Source organism: Gossypium raimondii, chromosome 13 (assembly GCF_025698545.1).
Source record: "Gossypium raimondii isolate GPD5lz chromosome 13, ASM2569854v1, whole genome shotgun sequence".
Classification (NCBI taxonomy): domain Eukaryota; kingdom Viridiplantae; phylum Streptophyta; class Magnoliopsida; order Malvales; family Malvaceae; genus Gossypium; species Gossypium raimondii.
Window position 1 is genome coordinate 57,762,608 of NC_068577.1, and position 18,193 is coordinate 57,780,800.

General features: G+C 32.8%; 4 protein-coding genes across 10 annotated transcripts; 3 read left to right on the forward strand and 1 right to left on the reverse strand.

Annotated features, from left to right (window-relative positions):
- Positions 1-361: 361 nt before the first annotated feature.
- Positions 362-5,878, forward strand: LOC105782253 (5'-3' exoribonuclease 3). Of its 3 annotated transcripts, none has more exons than XM_012606879.2 (22): positions 362-694; positions 781-889; positions 1,290-1,366; positions 1,438-1,629; positions 1,797-1,916; positions 2,001-2,063; positions 2,150-2,272; positions 2,378-2,548; positions 2,629-2,706; positions 2,801-2,947; positions 3,017-3,097; positions 3,183-3,275; positions 3,357-3,452; positions 3,536-3,606; positions 4,191-4,319; positions 4,400-4,476; positions 4,581-4,621; positions 4,721-4,795; positions 4,886-5,010; positions 5,085-5,123; positions 5,200-5,275; positions 5,353-5,878. In XM_012606879.2, the coding sequence occupies exons 1-22, from the start codon at positions 506-508 to the stop codon at positions 5,572-5,574; spliced, it is 2,394 nt and encodes a 797-aa protein (XP_012462333.2). In that variant the 5' UTR covers positions 362-505; the 3' UTR covers positions 5,575-5,878. The 3 variants fall into 3 exon arrangements, with proteins under 3 accessions (XP_012462333.2, XP_052482353.1, XP_052482354.1); XM_052626393.1 differs by having other exon boundaries at positions 364-694; positions 3,020-3,097; XM_052626394.1 differs by lacking the exon at positions 781-889 and having other exon boundaries at positions 548-694.
- Positions 5,879-7,112: 1,234 nt separating this feature from the next.
- Positions 7,113-10,930, forward strand: LOC105782248 (transcription factor E2FB). Of its 5 annotated transcripts, none has more exons than XM_052625940.1 (14): positions 7,113-7,551; positions 8,136-8,322; positions 8,408-8,497; positions 8,575-8,660; positions 8,731-8,819; positions 8,907-8,961; positions 9,223-9,275; positions 9,364-9,414; positions 9,504-9,552; positions 9,685-9,750; positions 9,830-9,909; positions 10,043-10,262; positions 10,406-10,472; positions 10,564-10,930. In XM_052625940.1, the coding sequence occupies exons 1-14, from the start codon at positions 7,360-7,362 to the stop codon at positions 10,692-10,694; spliced, it is 1,416 nt and encodes a 471-aa protein (XP_052481900.1). In that variant the 5' UTR covers positions 7,113-7,359; the 3' UTR covers positions 10,695-10,930. The 5 variants fall into 5 exon arrangements, with proteins under 5 accessions (XP_052481900.1, XP_052481901.1, XP_052481902.1 ...); XM_052625941.1 differs by having other exon boundaries at positions 9,833-9,909; XM_012606869.2 differs by having other exon boundaries at positions 7,114-7,551; positions 8,408-8,464.
- Positions 10,931-12,268: 1,338 nt separating this feature from the next.
- Positions 12,269-12,786, forward strand: LOC128035924 (transcription repressor OFP6-like). Its single transcript, XM_052626050.1, has one exon. The coding sequence runs from the start codon at positions 12,269-12,271 to the stop codon at positions 12,665-12,667; it is 399 nt and encodes a 132-aa protein (XP_052482010.1). The 3' UTR covers positions 12,668-12,786.
- Positions 12,787-16,989: 4,203 nt separating this feature from the next.
- On the reverse strand, positions 16,990-17,904 carry LOC128035948 (uncharacterized). The gene is made up of 2 exons (XM_052626179.1): positions 17,569-17,904; positions 16,990-17,283 (listed from the first exon to the last, which is right to left on the reverse strand). Exons 1-2 carry the CDS (start codon positions 17,767-17,769, stop codon positions 17,161-17,163), a joined length of 324 nt encoding a protein of 107 aa, XP_052482139.1. The 5' UTR covers positions 17,770-17,904; the 3' UTR covers positions 16,990-17,160.
- Positions 17,905-18,193: the final 289 nt, after the last annotated feature.

An 18,193-nucleotide genomic window follows, 5' to 3' on the forward strand; every position in this document is an offset into this window, starting at 1 on the left:
AGAAAGTTAATTTAATACTATCCTTATAATACATGGATCTCTCAAACAATTTCACCATTTTACATTTAAATTTTAACTTTTTAATTTTTAATTTTTATTCTTTAAAATTGAGTTATTTGTTAAACCAGTCTGAAATTAAACAAAATATTAAATTTTTGTTAGATGTGGCATACAACATAAATTTTCATGTCAGCAATTAAATTTAAAATATTTAAAAATAATAAAAAACCCATCAGCAAAGTAACAAATAATTTTTTTAAATGAAATTAGAAACGAAATAAGTCATTATCCTTTAAAGTTGTGTTTTGGGAAAGATGAAAAAAAAAGCATCAAACATTAATTGCATGTAATCATCAACTTACATATCGAAGAGTCACCAAATCAAGTCCATGCTATCAGTGACTCTCTTTATTAAACGTCTGCAAAACTGCAACAAGCTACAATCATTTCCCTTCCCTGTTATCAAACACCTTAGCTTGTCATCCAAAAAAAACAAAAAGAAACAATGGGTGTTCCATCTTTTTATCGTTGGTTAGTGAATAAGTACCCTAACATTAGGGTAAAAGCCATTGAAGAACATATACATGGTCATTGTGTCGATACAAGCTCTTTAAATCCAAATAGTATTGAGTTTGATAACCTTTATCTTGATATGAATGGTATCATTCATCCATGTTTTCATCCTGAAGATCAGGTATGTTCATCCATGTATATATCTCAAAATCTCACATACATGCACATATAAGAAAAAGTGTTTACTTTGTGTTTGTTTAAATGCAGTCTGTAATACCACCAAGTACATATGAAGATGTATTCACCAGTATCTTTGAATACATAGATACCCTTTTTAACATCGTTAGACCGAGGAAGCTGTTATATATGGCAGTTGGTAAAGCTTTTTTTTTTTGAATAAAATTGGATAAATAGTGGTAAAAGTGTGGAGGCCTTACTCGTTCTACTAAAAATGAGGTAAATTAGTCCCTTAGATAAAAGAGTAAAATGGTTGTTTTATTAAAAATTTGATTGGAACTGGTCATTGTAGGTTAGCACGAGACACAACACGTACTTTAGGGTTATTTTGTCAGCGTTATTTTGTAGCAACGCTAATTTTTAATAGTAAAAATGTATGGAATTTTTAGTAGTAAGGATTGATTTGCTTTTTATCTAACATTCAGGGACTAATTTGTTCAATTTTTTAATAGAGAGGACAAAATGCAATTTATAGAGCCTCCATGGTACTTTTACCGAAAAATAGTATATCAGAAGTTGATCTTGGTTGGATTTTGTAGATGGTGTAGCTCCACGAGCTAAGATGAATCAACAGAGATCAAGACGGTTTTGCACGGCGAAGAACGATGAGATTGCGGTATGTTTGTTTTTATAATGATTTGATTTCATAGAATCTAGTTATGGTTTACAAGTTTGTGTTCGTTGTAGGAAGCTGAAGAGGATCGATTACGGAGAGAATTTGAGTTGGAAGGTAAACTGGTCCTTACGAAGAAGGATTGTGAAGTTTGTGATCCGAATGTCATTACACCTGGTACAGAGTTCATGTACCGGTTGTCTAAGAAGCTTGAAGGTTATATCGAGTCTCGAATGAATGGTGATTCGATCTGGAAGGGAATCCAGGTTTGAATTTAATGTCCTACTCCTACTTGCATTCATGCATGCATGTGTGTATGTACGTATGTATGAAATGAATTTGTAATTCGGGCTGGAAGGGAATTCAAGTTTGAATTTAATGTCCTACTACTTCTATGGATGCATGAACTGAATTCTCTGTTGTATTCAATCAGGTTATAGTTTCTGATGCAAATGTACCTGGTGAAGGTGAACACAAGATTATGTCATTCATCCGGTACCAAAGATGTCTCCCTGGATACGACTGCAATACTCGCCATTGCTTATACGGGCTGGTACACTATGCCTTGTGAGCTTCATTCATGTTCATTTTTTGTGGTCATGACACATTTCCGTCATTCATGTTGTTCTTTTTGCAGGATGCAGATCTAATAATGCTTGCTTTAGCAACACATGAAGTTCATTTTTCAATTTTGAGAGAGGTTTTGAGTTTTTTACCTTTTCCAAAATGAATCCCTGAATTTCTTGCAATGCAAGTGAACCTTTGAATTGAATCCTGTTTTACTAGGATGTGCTCTTTCAAGAACAACAGCCAGCTTTCCGATCTTTTTCCACAACAAGCAATAGAGAAGCCGAGCCGTATTCATCGGAGTCTCTTAAACATGCACCGGTAGCTAAAAGGCCCTATGAGGTAACCATTCCATTTCTTCGTTGTTGTTACATATTACATGACAATATCATAGCTGAATCTTTAATGACTAACATGATCTGCTATCATTTCTGTTATGATTTGCAGTTCCTCCATGTCTGGATCTTAAGGGAATACATAGAACTCGACATGAAAATTGCAGATGTTCCTCAGAACATAACTTTCGACCTTGAGAGAATAATCGATGATTTCATTTTCATGTGCTTTTTTGTTGGGAACGACTTCCTTCCTCGTATGCCCTCTTTGGATATTCATGAGGTACATACATTCAACCCGAAATCTCCTCCATTTCTACATTGAACCATATTAACATGGTATTACTCTTCTTATACGTACAGGGAGCCATGGATTTACTATTGACAGTTTATAAGCAAAATTTCAAGAACATTGGTGGATATTTAGTTGACATGCAAAGGGTAATAATATACATAATTTATATAATTTCATTTAATTGTTACTTGTAATACAAATCCATTTTTTTAAACCAATTTTTGGCATGTTCTATTACAGGTTAATGATAAGAAAGGAGGGTATATAAAATTAAAAAGGGTGGAGAAATTTAGCCTTTTAGTTGGATCATTCGAAGAAAAGATTTTCAAGAAACGACTTGAATTGCACGAGCGTTGTCTTAGAAGACTATGCCAGAATTCAGATAGGGTATGTGTATCGGTCTTATACGTTAGTTTGCACTGCAGCCCTTAAGCTAATGTTGAATCTTGTTTATAGCAGCAAGCTGATGAAATGGAGATCTTTAACTTGGATCCTCCCATGGACGTGACTAAGAATTCCTTGGCTGATATAAATGATGTAAGTTGTTACTTCCATTTTGTTCTTCTATACACTTGCATTGCATTTCACTACCGATTTCGGTCTCTTTGAACGGCTTTTGCAGATTTTGAGAAACACGAAAGAATTGAAGGAAAAATTGAAAGAGAACTTACGGAACAAATCCGATTTTCTCAAGAATGGTACTATTAGAGATCAGGTATGAACCATTGATCTCTTTGGGAATTTCATTTTATTCTTTTCATCTTTCCATTTTGCTTATTTTGTACTTTGTTTACAGGTAAGATTAGGTGTTGCTGGATGGAAAAAAAGATACTACAAGCTGAAATTCTCTGCAGAAACTGATCGGGATATTGAAATAACAAGAAAGGAAATAGTGTGTGTTCTTACCATGAAATCCACACTTTTATATTTAGATCATGCATTATTTTGTTATTGTAATCTGGTTTATCTATGCAGGTCCAAAAGTACACTGAGGGTCTACTATGGGTGCTTTTGTACTATTTCTCAGATGTGCCATCGTGGGCCTGGTCAGCTATCTCCATTTTCCATTCTAGTGGAATTCAATACATATGTAATCGGTGTCATGCATACATATATAGATGGTGTCATACATACATGCTCTGAGTACCCTGAGGGTCAACTATGGGTGCTTTTCTACTATCTCTGGTGCCATCCTAGCCCCTGTTTGCCATCTGAATTTTCCATTCTAGTGGAATTCAATACATACATAGATGGTGTCATACATACATAGAGAGTTTCATACATACATATATGGTGTCATACATATATTCATACATTCTCTGAGTAATCTTAGTTTCTAACTTCTAACTATGGGTGCTTTTATACTATTTCTCTGGTGTACCATTCGGGTCCTGGTTAGCTATCTGAATTTTCCATTCTAGTGGCATTCTTTACATACATAGGTGTCATACATACATACATGGTCTGGGTACACTGAGAGTTAGCTATCTTATTGCTTTTATACTATTTCTTTAGTGTACCATCTTTGTCCCGGTTAGCTATCTGAATTTTCCATTCTAGTGGAATTCATTACATACATACGTTCTACAATTAGTATTGCTACGTGATGAGAGATTCATTAAAATGTTAGGTACTATCCCTATTACTATGCTCCGTTTCCGTCAGACATGAAGGGTCTTTCTCAAGTGAGTGTAAAGTTCCAGAAGGGTCAGCCTTTTAAGCCCTTTGATCAACTAATGAGTGTATTGCCACCCAGAAGGTATACCATATTACCTCTTCTGATTTGGATATTAACTTCCGATATTTTGGTTTTCATAATATGTTATTGGTTTTATGCAGTGCTCATGCACTTCCGAAACTGTATGCAAAACTTATCACCGATGCCGATTCCCAAATCATTGACTTCTATCCTACAGGTTAGTCCTGTTTTCTGGGTTATGGATCGTGTGATGCTGGTATAAGTGTTCCTATTACAGATTCACAACATGTTTTCTCTTTTCTTTTCCTACATTTTTTTTAGATTTCGAAATTGACATGGATGGTAAGCGCCACGCATGGCAGGTTGGTTGCTCAAAACATATGTCCTTGCTAGTAAGGTTCCCATTATTATAGAATCAGTTATTAATGCATGAAATTTTTGCATGAACTCTTCTTGTTAAGGGCATATGCAAGCTTCCCTTTATCGATGAGGAACGGCTTCTATCGGAGACACTAAGACTTGAGAAGGAATTGATGGTGAGACTTCATTTCATCCATAGAGCTGGTTCAGGCACTTGTATATATATTATATGCATCAAATGAAACAGCATTTTACAATATCTTCAGCCAGAAGAAACAGAAAGGAATGCAGAGAAAATTGACAAACTCTTTGTACCGAGACATTTAGGATCAAAGATTTTGACACTTTTGCCTGATAATCAAAAGTTGCATACAGAAGCCGAACTGATCAGGTTGGTTCGTCATTTTGTTTCATTTCATGTTTTAGCTATATTATTTATCTGACCGTCCATTGTACATAATGCAGCGGTGCTGTTAGAGGACATGTATCATCATCACCTATCATGTAAGCCGGTTTGAACCTATGCATGTAGAAATCATGGAAAGGCTGGATTTCATGTCGTTTTTTTATTACATCTCAGGTTGTTGTCGTTCAAGATCCCTATCGGAAAACCACATATCCCACGCCCTCTAGAGGGTGTTGAATATCCCGAAAAGGTAATATAAACATCCTAAATCTTCTTCAAAAATTATTTACTCGATAATAATCACTGTAACATTTATATCGTATATAGGCCATAACTGAAGCTGATATTCAAAAAACTCAGCTATGGCATGAATACCTTGGAACCAGACCGCTCTATAACAGGTTCGAGTTAATCCAAAAACCAGAAATGATCTTCACCCATCGAACCAGACATCAGATACAAGGTTGCCATGGAACCCAAGGTTTGACACATGCAAAGTGGGTGGTGCTGGTTCAAGCTCAAACACGGCTAAAGCCATTGCAGACATGAAAATATCTGAACCTAGCCATAACAGTATGTTTGGTTATGGAGGAGGGCAGACATGGCGAAGGAGCTCGCAGCAGTCAAGTTCTTTTCGGTCATCAACATCAAACACGAACAATCCATGGCGTAGGGGACCGTGCAAATCTAATAACAATGATTCTGGAAGTGGTTTAAAGTGAATGCTATTCCAAAGATTCTTTAATGTTTGCCTTTTGATTCTCCAACTCTGTTTTTTTGTCCAACACCAAACTTATATTTGATCAAAGTTTTATATAATATTTTTAGTGTTTAATTTAGGTTTTAAGATTGATTTTTAGTGTATGGGAATATATAATATTTGTACATTAGTGTATTAAATTGGAAAAATAATGCAGATGTCATATTAGAAAAAAGTAATAAATAGATAAATATAATTATTTATGTATAAAATGTATACATGAAATGATATAATATTAATAATTGTGTTAATAATTTATGAGAATTAGATTATAATAAAATTTAATGTAAAATATTATAAAAATAAAAATATATAAAATTACATATTAACCCTAAAATATAATAGTTTATATGAATAAATTATTGTAAATAGTTGTTTGATTATACGAAATTTAAATCGACAATTTTATACGAAAATTATGATACATTTGATAATAGACATTCATATTGAAATTCTTACAACTAATAAATTTGTGATAAAATAATAAATATTTTTTTCCTTATGTATTTGTGTAATTAAACAAATTATTTATATGTAATTTTGTCAATTTATTGTTCATGTCATGAAAAATAGCAAACTAATTAAAACTAAAAGTTTTTATAAAGAATAGGAATTTATATAGGTGAATATAAAATATAAGGACTTATTTGAATAAGCTATTAAACTTTATGGAACCATTTAATATATAAACCATATAAGTTAACTTATTCTCTTTATCCATTTTTTTAAAAAAATTTGCAGGGAAATGACATAATTACCCCATCACATCCAAAAATCCCATGGCTAAATTGTCACAAAACTAAAGCCATCTAAACTCTAATTCTACCCTCGAATTACTTTAATAGTAGACCTGATCATCGGCGAGTCGATGTAAAATTTTAGGCTCACTTTTTAAGTTTAATTCAATCCGAAAATGATAACCTCGTGCTTCATTTGATCCAATCGTATAAATTTTTTAGTTTATTTTTTATATAAAAATATATTTAAAAAATATAATACAGTAACAATATTAAAATAAATATTTACCATCAAACTAAAAATACATAAAAGGAAAATATAAACATGTGATTTGAATTAAGATTAAATAAAAACAAATATTATTTTTTATTTAAGTCCATTTTTCGTATCCATCAATATTTTCCTGTATTTGAATTTCATACCATGAATGAAATGGTGCCCTAACAATGTGGCGCCTAATCTTGCGTATGCGCGCTAAATAATCGCCACGTTACCCATTAACAAAAGTCGCGAATCGCCGATTCGAACCCTTTTTTTTTTTCTTAAAGAAATTTATTTATTTACGTAATTCCAATTTAGCATTTGGAGTAAATTGTTTACCCACTAAATCCTACGGCTCTAATTAAAGTCTTAAACACAAATTCCCTCCCTTTGGCCTTTGTTTCCTTCCCCTCTTTTTATCTTTTCCCTCGTTTTCCTTCAAACCAAACGGAATCTACGCTAAATTCTCAGAAAAAGGAGTCCTTTTGTATTTTTCCTTTAGCAAAGCTTAAAAAAAAACCCAAAATTCTTTCATTTTTTAATAGAAAAGGTTAACTTTGAGTTGTTTTTATGTGATGTCGGGTTCTCAAGCTGCGGATCAGTTGTTGAAGCAATCCCTGCAGCAGCAGCAGCAGCAAAATCAACAGTCACTAAATCGACAGCTACTTTTCTCTATGGCTCCCGGAGACGATTTTCACCGGTTTGCTTTAGCTGAGCCTCGTAGCATCGCCGATCAAGAAGCCGAAGCCATGGTCGTTAAGTCTCCTGTACGTCTTTTCTCCTTCATTTCATGCTTTAGTTGAGAGATGATTGTGTTGTGATTTGGCTCTGAATTGTATGAATATCTGCTTATTTTTAGGGAAATTTTGTGTGGTTGAAAGTGGAATTGGGGTTTTGTAATTTTTTAATTGGGAATTTTGGCGGGTTTTATTGAAATTGTTTGTTAATAGGTCAATTATAACCTTAATTTAAATGATCGGGTTTTATTATTAATCCACAAAAGGAAGACAAAAAATCTGGAAATTTACAAAAATAAAAATAAAGAACAACTTGATCATCAACATGTTTCGTAGATCATATTGAGTTTCTTTCCACGTCCATGGAGAAATGCCTTTGAGTTCATAGTGTGATTTGATAATGCTAGAAACTGCAAATGTCTTTCCTCTTTTTTTTCTAGGTAAATAAATTTCCTCTATTTTTCCTCCAACCAACTTACTTTTATTACCATGAAGCCTTTTCCTTGAATGGAGCTGGAAATTTCTCTGTTCTCATTATGTTTGAGCCCCCCAAAAAAAACGATATTTTCCCATTTTTCTAATTGCAAATTGGGAAATATTGTGTGGTATATCAGTTAAAGAGGAAGAGTGATGTAGCAGATCGAGAAGTCGAGTCTGGTGAGTGGACATTGCCTCGAGGATACAATGAAGTGTCTAGCGGTCTTCCCCAAACACCTGTTTCGGGAAAAGGGGGAAAGGCTCAAAAAACATCAAGGCTAGCGAAAAGCAGCAAATTTGGCCCTCAAACTCCTTCAAATCTTGGTAAGTATCAATGTAGCCAAGTTCTAGTGAAGCTAAGTGAATAAAAGTCGGATAATAGATAGTGAGAACTTATGAAAATTTGCAGGTTCTCCTGGCAATAATCTCACTCCTGCAGGTCCTTGTCGTTATGATAGCTCCTTGGGTATTGTTTTTGCCCCTGAGTATTCTTTTTCAGGTGTTTATTATGAAACCAATATAGAAAAGTTAAGTGGCTGTATGAAACTGATACATTATTCTTGAATTTAAACTCAGGACTTTTGACAAAGAAGTTCATAAATTTGATTAAACAAGCTGAAGATGGTATTCTAGATTTAAACAAAGCTGCTGGTACCTTAGAGGTAACTGTTTCATTATTTGCTCAATTGAGTCGTACAATTCTGTTTCTTGATGGTTTTTTTTTTCTTCTAGGTGCAAAAGAGGAGGATATATGATATAACCAATGTCCTTGAAGGAATTGGTCTTATAGAAAAGAAACTCAAGAACAGAATTCAGTGGAAGTATGATATGTATCCTTGCTAATCTACTCATTGGCATTGAACGGTTTCCTACTTAAGAAAACACTCAAATCTTTTAATTAATGTCAGGGGGCTTGATGTCTTGAGGCCAGGGGAGGTTGATGAGAATGTTGCTACTTTGCAGGTATGATTTGTGAAACTGTGAACAAATTGTTAATGAAATTCAGATCTTTTAATGATTGTGCTTCAGCTGTTATGGTTTGATCTGTGTGCTGTTTTCACCTTGCAGTCTTTTGCTATTTATCTTATCGGAATACAGCTATGTTGAGTCATATTAATTTACGTGACTAATAATACAATACCTAAACATGGCGGATTAAACGTCTTGTGTTTTGTATCAGTTAAGTTCGTAGTGTGAGCTTCATAACGGTAACATTCCTTGCAGGCAGAGGTTGAAAACCTTCATAATCAGGAACACAGATTAGATACACAAATAAGGTTAAAGCAACTACGGCTTCTGTTATTCTTACCTCAGTTAAATTGATTTCATTTGCTAAATTATTACCAATTTTTCTATACCGTACAGAAACATGCAAGAAAGGTTGAGGGACCTAAGTGAAGACGAAAATAATAAGAAGTAAATCTTTACTTACCCTCGAGATATTATTTTTACAGTTTTTGCATGATTTCAGAAGAGCAACTTAATTTCATCTTTCCCCATCTCAGGTGGCTTTTTGTTACCGAGGAAGATATCAAGAGCTTACCCTGTTTCCAGGTTTTTTTTTATTGTTTGAATGTTTCATTAATGTTTCCGAGTTGGTATAAGGTTGCCTGGCATTGCTAATGCTATTGCTAGGGATGCTTTCTACTTTCGGTTGTTACTATTTGTTTTTATTGCCTTGTTTAGAACGAAATGTTGATTGCCATTAAAGCTCCGCATGGAACCACTTTGGACGTCCCTGATCCTGACGAGGTATTTTCAAAGGCTTGAAGAATTAATGTATAGTTTACGTTTTCATGCTCGATCATAATTGCAAACCTTTCTTTTATAGCAGGATGATGATTCTCTCCAAAGGAGATACCGGATTGTCCTTAGAAGCTCAATTGGTCCTATAGATGTTTACCTTGTCAGGTAACCACGGCTTCTTCTCGATTAAAGTTTGGTATGATATAAATCTTGTCGTGTGGCATGATAAATGTTTGTCCTAGCACTAAAGCGGTAAACTTTCCTGATAATTCCTCTTTATCTCTCTGTGCTACTCTAGTCAAATTGAGGAGAAATTTGAAGAGATACAAGGTGTAGGTCTGCCATCAAACTTACCGTGTACTTCAGGCTTGGATGAGAACCCAGCAGCAAGAATGGTAACGGAGGAGAGCAGAGACGTCGAAACACAGGGCCAATATATTAATGGAATGTGCTTAGATCATCATGTCTCACAGGACTTTGTAAGCGGGATCATGAAGATTGTTCCCTCAGATCTTGATGTAAGATCAGAAAACAAACACGTTGTCTTTCAGATATCATATTCCTTTGATCGTCTCAAAATACTCATGTGATGATGTTTTTAATTCATACACTCTTCCAATAAATCGGTAACGAGTACTCAATTCCTGATTTCTTTATGCAGAATGATGCTGATTATTGGCTTTTATCGGATCCTAGTGTTAGCATCACTGACATATGGCGAACCGAATGTATCCTCTCTATGGAGACACACCCAGATACATTAAACTATTTTGTTTAGCTCATTAATTTGCATATTCCCTGACTCTTTCGACTATATAGCTGGCATCGAATTGAACAATGTTGATACACTTCAATACACTGGCATGGCTGCTGGTAGCACGACACAACCCCAAACACCTCCATTAAATGCAGCTGAAGTACTGCCTCCAGGTAATTCAATCGGCAGGTAATGAGTCCTTGGCTTATATTTCCCGCTGAGATCGTTCCTTATACTTTGAATTCTTCGAATAGCGAGTAGGTAGCGCAATCATTGTACAGTTAATACAAATGATCTAACATAGGTAAGGTCATAATATTTTCACTGGCATAAATACATCATGTGATGTCAAACAAATGATCTGATGGTACCTTGTTTTTACTGTATTGTGCTAAAGTTTTTTTTGCAAATATTGAAATTCAAGTTTTAGATGTGATTTCGGATAGGACCGTAAGTGAATCGTACTTGAACGAATGGACATTTGTTTATGTTTGTTTATTTTTAAATTTGTTCGTGTTCACTAAGGATATCAAAATTTTGTATATGTTCATATTCATTTGTTTAAGTTAAACAAAATGTTTGCAAACATGTTCATAAACATACTGTGAACAATAAAATATATATATCTTATTATTTTAGATATAAATATTAATAATTATATTATAAATAAAATGAGCACAAAATAATAATTTTATGGGTAAATTACAAACCCAATTATAAGTTTTTTTTTCCTTGTCATCCAACTGTTCAATTGTGTTTTTGGTCACAAATTGGTTAACATATAAAATCTAAACATTCAAAATTCAAAAATCCAAGATAGGTGATAAAAAATTTGAATAGTTGAGCGATTATTTTAAAACTTTGTAAAATTGGATGGTAAAAAAGAAATTTATTAATAGTTGACGATTATTAGTGTAGTTTACCTTAATTTTATTAATACAATAATCGAACAAATCACATTTAATTTGTTTAAGAAAAGAGATTTAAAATTTTGATCATATTTGTTTATTTAGTTTGATAATTGTCAATTTTCTTAAGCTATAGAAGAAAATATATATTTTTTGTACTTAAATTAGGGCCAATTTTGACGTTGATAAATATCTAAATAGTAAATAATAGTTTTAAGGATTTCTACTAATAAAATTACTTGTTTAGAATCATTATTCGTTATCACCAAATTACTACCACATAGAGCATTGCTTAAGAATGAAAAATAAACCCAAAAAGGGTTTTTTTTTATTGAAAAAAAACTAGCTAAAATAATTGAAAAAATCTTATCCCCGAAGTTAAGCCAAGTCTCTCAAAGAATATAATATATATAATTTATTTAAATTCAAGAGATAAAACTAAAATAAATCCTACTCAAAATCACATTCCTCTCATCCAAATCAATCTTTGTAGCCACTATTAAAAGCTATTTTTCCAATCGAATAAAAAATATGTTGAAAAGGACTTATACCAAGAATCCTCTTTGTTTTTGGATTAAAATTTGAAATTTAATCTTTTATTTTTCAGATTTTAAAATTGATTCAATTGTTCATATTGTTAAAATTGTTATTGTGATATTTTGAAATTAATAGTATTTAACAGTTGGATTTGAATTTTTTAAATTTGGAAAGTGAATGAATTAATTTATTGAAAACAAAAGTACAAGGATTAAATTCTAAATTTTTAAAAAGTACAAGGACTTATAGCATATTTTAACCTTGTTTTTGCCATCAACCCTATAAACTAAAATCTCACCGTTTTCTATGCATATTTTCATTAATGTCTTCCAACAAGAAAAAGCTGTTGAAATCCCTCTTAACAGCCAATGCAAGATGTGGGTGTAAAAAACTCTATGATGTTCATGAACCAAAACTCAAAGCTTCACCACCGCCGCTGCCGTCATCACCATCACCATCATCAAATTTCAATATGGATACAATCTCATCATCATCATCATCGTCATCCAATGTTATGGTAAACCCTAAAATCATGGACAGCATCGCAGTGGTGAAGGATTCCCATGATCCGTACCTGGATTTTCGACACTCGATGCTGCAAATGATCGAGGAAAAGCATATCTACTCCGCCAATGAACTACAGGAGCTTCTTCAATGTTTTTTGGAGCTGAATTCACCATGCCACCACCGTGTTATCGTCGAAGCTTTCATGGGGATCTAGCATCAGAAATTATGTGAATAAATTTAATTATTTCTTACGTCCAAAAAACTGCATGGCGGTTGATCATAAACTCATAAATAATATGTAAGTTTTTTTCCCTTGTATTTATAACTATAATTATTGACCATCTATAATGATGGTTAATTTGGATAAAATAATGTTTGGTGCCTCAACTTAGAAATTTTTTTTCAACATGATCCTTAAACTATTTCTCTATGAATTTGATAGCTTTTGTTAATTTGATCCATGAACTTGGTTTCTGTTAAGGCATGATGATGTGGCAATTTGAAATTGTGGGCTTTTTTAGAAAAATAACCCAAAAAATTTAATGAATTATCAAAATGTCCTATTTTTTTAATTAAACACAAAAATGACCTAAAATTTACAGTAAAAGTTGGTAGAGCCAAATTATTTGGCGCCACCAACATGCCACGTCAGAAGTGTACATAAAAAATCAATTTTTTGGTGGAGCCATGTAGAATGGCACCACTTGTATAAATACTTAGGAAATACTTGATTTTTGAAAGTATAGGGGGGCCTATAGAAATTTTACCATTTCCTGGTGGAGCCAAATAATTTGGCGCCACCAGTTTTGGAGTCTGACAGCCAAGTTGTTTGTTTCAGCTTTTTTTTTGTTTTGTTTTGTTTTAAAGTTTTGAGTGTTTTTTTTTTACTTTTTTTAAGTCATTATTTATTTTATTTATTTTAAAAAACTTGAAATGCATTTTTTTAAATGTTTTATAATATTTTTATAAATTTTAAAAATATATTTTGAAATTAATTTTTAAATTTTAAATATTATTTTTAAAATTTTAAATATATATTTTAATAATATAAAACATTTAAATATTTTAAAGATACGATCTTTCAAATTTATTATTAGTTTCATAATATTTTAAATGATTTTAAATATTTTTTAATTTTACATAGAATTTTTAAATTATGATTTTTAATTATTTTTAAAGATATTTAAATATTTTTAAATTTTGTATAAAAATTTTATTTAAAAAGTAAAAGTTAAAAAAAGAAATAATAAAAAGTAAAAGTTTAAGTTTTATATAAAATTTTATTTAAATAATATTTAAAATTTTAAAATAATTTAAATTTTAAAATAATTTAAAAATAATATTTAAAATTTTAAAAATAATTTAAAATAATATTTAAAATTTAAAATATATATTATAAAACATTTCAAATATACATTTCAAGTTTTTAATTAAAAATAAAAATAAAAAAATAAAAAAAGGAAAAATATAAAACTTAAAAAAAGAAAGAATAGGACAAAAGTTAAAAAAAAAACACACAAACAAACAAACAAAGTAAAAAAAACCAAGCTGGGTGTGTCAGCCATCGAAATCTGGTGGCGCCAATTAAATTGGCTCCAACAGAAAATGGAAAATTGCCTTTAAAGTCCCCATTTTTTCAGAAATTACAGTATTTCCTTTGTATTTATACAGGTAGTGCCATTCTACATGGCTTCACCAAAAAAATAATTTTTTTATCCTGATTGCTGATGTGACATGTTGATAGCGCCAAATAATTTAGCTCCACCAACTTTTACTGTAGATTTTAGGTTATTTTCGTGTTTAATTAAAAAAATGGGTCATTTTGATACATAATTAAAATTTTAACCTTGTTTTTACCATCAACCCTATAAACTAAAATCCCACCATTTTCTATCATATTTTCATTAATGTCTTCCAACAAGAAAAAGCTATTGAAATCCCTTTTAACAGCCAATGCAAGATGTGGGTGTAAAAAACTCTGTGAAGTTCATGAACCAAAACTCAAACCTTCACTACCGCCGCCGACCTGTTGATATGGTCTTCAACCCATTAAGAGTACCTTCATGAATGAATGTAGGACAGCTATTTGAATGCTCGCTTGGGTTGCCAGGGAGTCTACTAGATAGACATTATCGAATATCACCATTTGATGAGAGACATGAACAAGAGGCTTTGAGAAAACTAGTGTTTTCCGGATTATATCAAGCCAGTAAGCAAACAGCGAATCCATGGGTGTTTGAACCCGAATATCCAGGAAAAAGCAAAATATTTGATGGAAGAATGGGAGGCCCCTTTGAGCAACTTGTTATAATAGGAAAACCTTATATCTTGAAATTAATTCATCAAGTTGATGATCGCCACGGTCATCACCATCACCATCATCAAATTTCAACATGGATACAATATCATCATCATCATCGTCATCCAATGTTATCGTAAACCCTAAAATCATGGACAGCATTGTGGTGGTGAAGGATTCCCATGATTCGAACCTGCATTTTCGACACTTCATGCTGTAAATGATCGAGGAAAAACATATTTACTCAGCCGATGAACTACAGGAGCTTTTTCGATATTTTTTGGAGCTGAATTCACCATGCCACCACCGTGTTATCGTCGAAGCTTTCATGGCGATCTGGCATCGAAATTTATTTGAATACGTTTAATTATTTCTCACGTCTGAAAAACTGCATGGCGGTTGATCATAAACTCATAAATAATATGTAAGTTTTTTTCCCCTTGTATTTTTTAACTATAGTTATTGACCATCTATAATAACGGTTAATTTTAGGATAAATCAATGTTCGGGGCCTGAACCTGATAATATTTTTCAACATGATCCTTAAAACTTTTTTTTTAATTTGATCAATAAACTTAGATTCGGTTAAGGCATAATGAAATGTGGCAATTTTGATATTGTAACATCACATCACTTGAAAGTTTTAAATACGTATAATCTATATAATTAAAACTTTTGAATTTGTTATTATTTTGCATGTGTTACCATGTGAATTTTTAGAAAATCTATATAATTAAAAAGTAAAATTTCCATTAAATAGAATATTGAACATGTCGAATATTAGGGGTGTTAAAATTTCGGTTAAAGCCAAATTAATTGACTGAATCGAGTTAATTCAGTTAATCGGTTGGTTAACCGATCTAATTTGATCGAATGTCGGTTAATATTTTTTGGAAGTTCGATTATCAGTTAAATCAGTTAGAGATCGAGTAATTAACCGAACTTAATAGTTAATATTATATATTATATGTATTAGTTAGTTTAGTTAGTTCGGCTAATTTGGTCAAATGAACATTATTATTATTTTATATGTTTTATACTTATTTTAACCAAAAAAACAAAAGGCATAAACATCGATTAATTCAGTTAATCAAAATATTTTAAATCGGTTAATTCTTTTAAAAAAATTTGATTCGATTAAGTATTAAAGATTAAAAAATTTGATTCTTACTAATTCAGTTTGGTTATAATTCTAACATCTAGAATATATTTGATGTATATTAAAAAAATAATTTCTTTAATATATTTGCCGTATATATACTAATTCGGTTTGGTTAAAAAAAAAGCGCTATATAATTTAAAGAAAAAAGACTCCCCATTTTCTCGAACGGCTCTCTGACTCCGGTCATTGGTCAATCTCTTCTTCTCCCAGGCCCCGTTCTGGCCATTTCGATCCAACTTCGTTAAAGGTATTTTCTTTTCTTTTATTTATCAAATTTGGGGTTTTCTTTCTTGATTTTCGTTTCATTTTGAGTTTTCGACCTCGCTCGATTAGCGAAATGTGCTGCTTTCTGGTTTTAGGTTTTCTCGCTCTATAAAAGATTTCTTATTTGGTTGAATTTCGCATTTTGGGAGTTTCATTGCTGGGTTTCGAATTGGGGGACATTACAAGATCTGAAGAATTATTGTTTGAAAGGAACGAGTTTAAGGTGGTTTTGAAAAGTCTCAAGTTCTTGGATGTTGATAAGCATTTGGATTTGGATTAAGAACTTTTTGGTCAGTTGAGTTTCCATCTTGAAGTAAAGATGGATTAAAAGTTTCAACCCCTTTCTTGTTTTGTGCGGTTTACTCTCGATCTAACTGTTTAATTTCGTTGATTTTAGAATTAGTAATAGAGAATTTCTAATAAATTTAATTTCTAAATGTTCAATTTTCTTCTAGGCATTTTCATGTATTTGTTGGATTTTTAGAGGGTCATATCTACATATCCATATATGCATTGGATGTGGATGTAAGGGGCACTTTAAGAAATATGGAGAGTTAGAACAACATAACCTTTTACCCCTGACCATGTTTCTAATAAATTTAACTTCAAATCACCTGGTTTGGATTTTGGAGGACTGATCTGATCTGATCTGATCTGAACTTAAAACTCCCCAAAATAGAAGTTTTGAATTATCATATTATTTATTTATGTATTTATTTCCATCGCCTTAGGTTTTTTATTTTCTTCAATTGATCGAGTATTTTTCACATATGAAAAATGGGGGAGGGGGAAGATAAGGAACTCGAGGGTATTTCTTGAATTCTGTAGTCATCTTTGTAAGAGACCCAATTTACCCGGGCTTAGACAAAAACCCAAAAATAAATAAAAGTCCAAATACCAAACAGTTCATTTACAAGAAAAATGACACCCAATTACAAGACCCAAGTGGCCCAAACCGGAATGGCCCAAAACCTAAAAAACCCTAGCCCACAACACCTAAACAGAAAACAAAAAAACCTAGGTGCGGCTGCCGCCGCTCCTCCCACGCGCGCCGCACGTCAGCAGGGCCTCCTCGCAAGCCACCACGGCAGCACGCGTCTGACACCTGCAAAACAAAGGCAACACGCAACAGAAGCCAACAAGCAATAGCAAAACAACAAAAAAAAATAGAAATTAGGAGTCTTGTAATCTGGCTATAAAGGCCATGGCAGTCAGTTTGTAATTCTCTCTTCTCTTTTCCGGACGAATATCAATCAAAAACAGAAGAAATTTTCTAAAGGTTTTTTTTTTACTTCTACTTTCGTTTTAAGTTTTTGTTTTATTTTATTCTATTTTTTCATTTTTTTTACATACGAAAATAAAAAAAGGGAAAAGGGAGAAGAAACTCAACTGGTGTTCGAGTTTTCAACACCGTGGACGGCTGAGGTAGCCACCTCCGAGGATAGGTGGCCGGAAACCGAAAGATTTCTTGGATTTTTGGGTATTTTTGTTGATATTTCAGGAATTTCGGGCCCGGATTTGGATTTAGGAGGGTCGAAGGGAAAAGAATGGGAGTTTTAGTTTTTCCGGCAACCGTGGACGGTGGCGCCATCGCCGGTTATCGGCTGCCGGCATGGTGGCTGATGGCCGGACTCCTGGCCGGAGTTTGGATAGGAGAAGGGAGGTTGAGAGAGAATTCTTTGGGTTTTTTTTTTTGAAATGGGGGAGGAGAATGAAAATTTAAAAAAAATTGGACTTTTAAAAGCCTATTAAACGGCGTCGTTTAGGGCCAGCCAAAATAGCCCTAAAACGACGTCGTTTTACCCTTAAGATCCCCGCGCGACCCGACCCGTTCCAGGGGATCCGCTTGTTTCCAATTTTGGGATATTTCGCGATCAGCCCTTCTGCTTTTTTGGCGCGCTTCAGTTTAGTTCTTTTTGTCAAAATTTTTTTTAGTTTTGGCCACTGAAATTTTGAGCGTTTCAATTTAGTACATGGCTCGCTGATATCCTAGAGAGGGGACGCGTGTCCAGGGG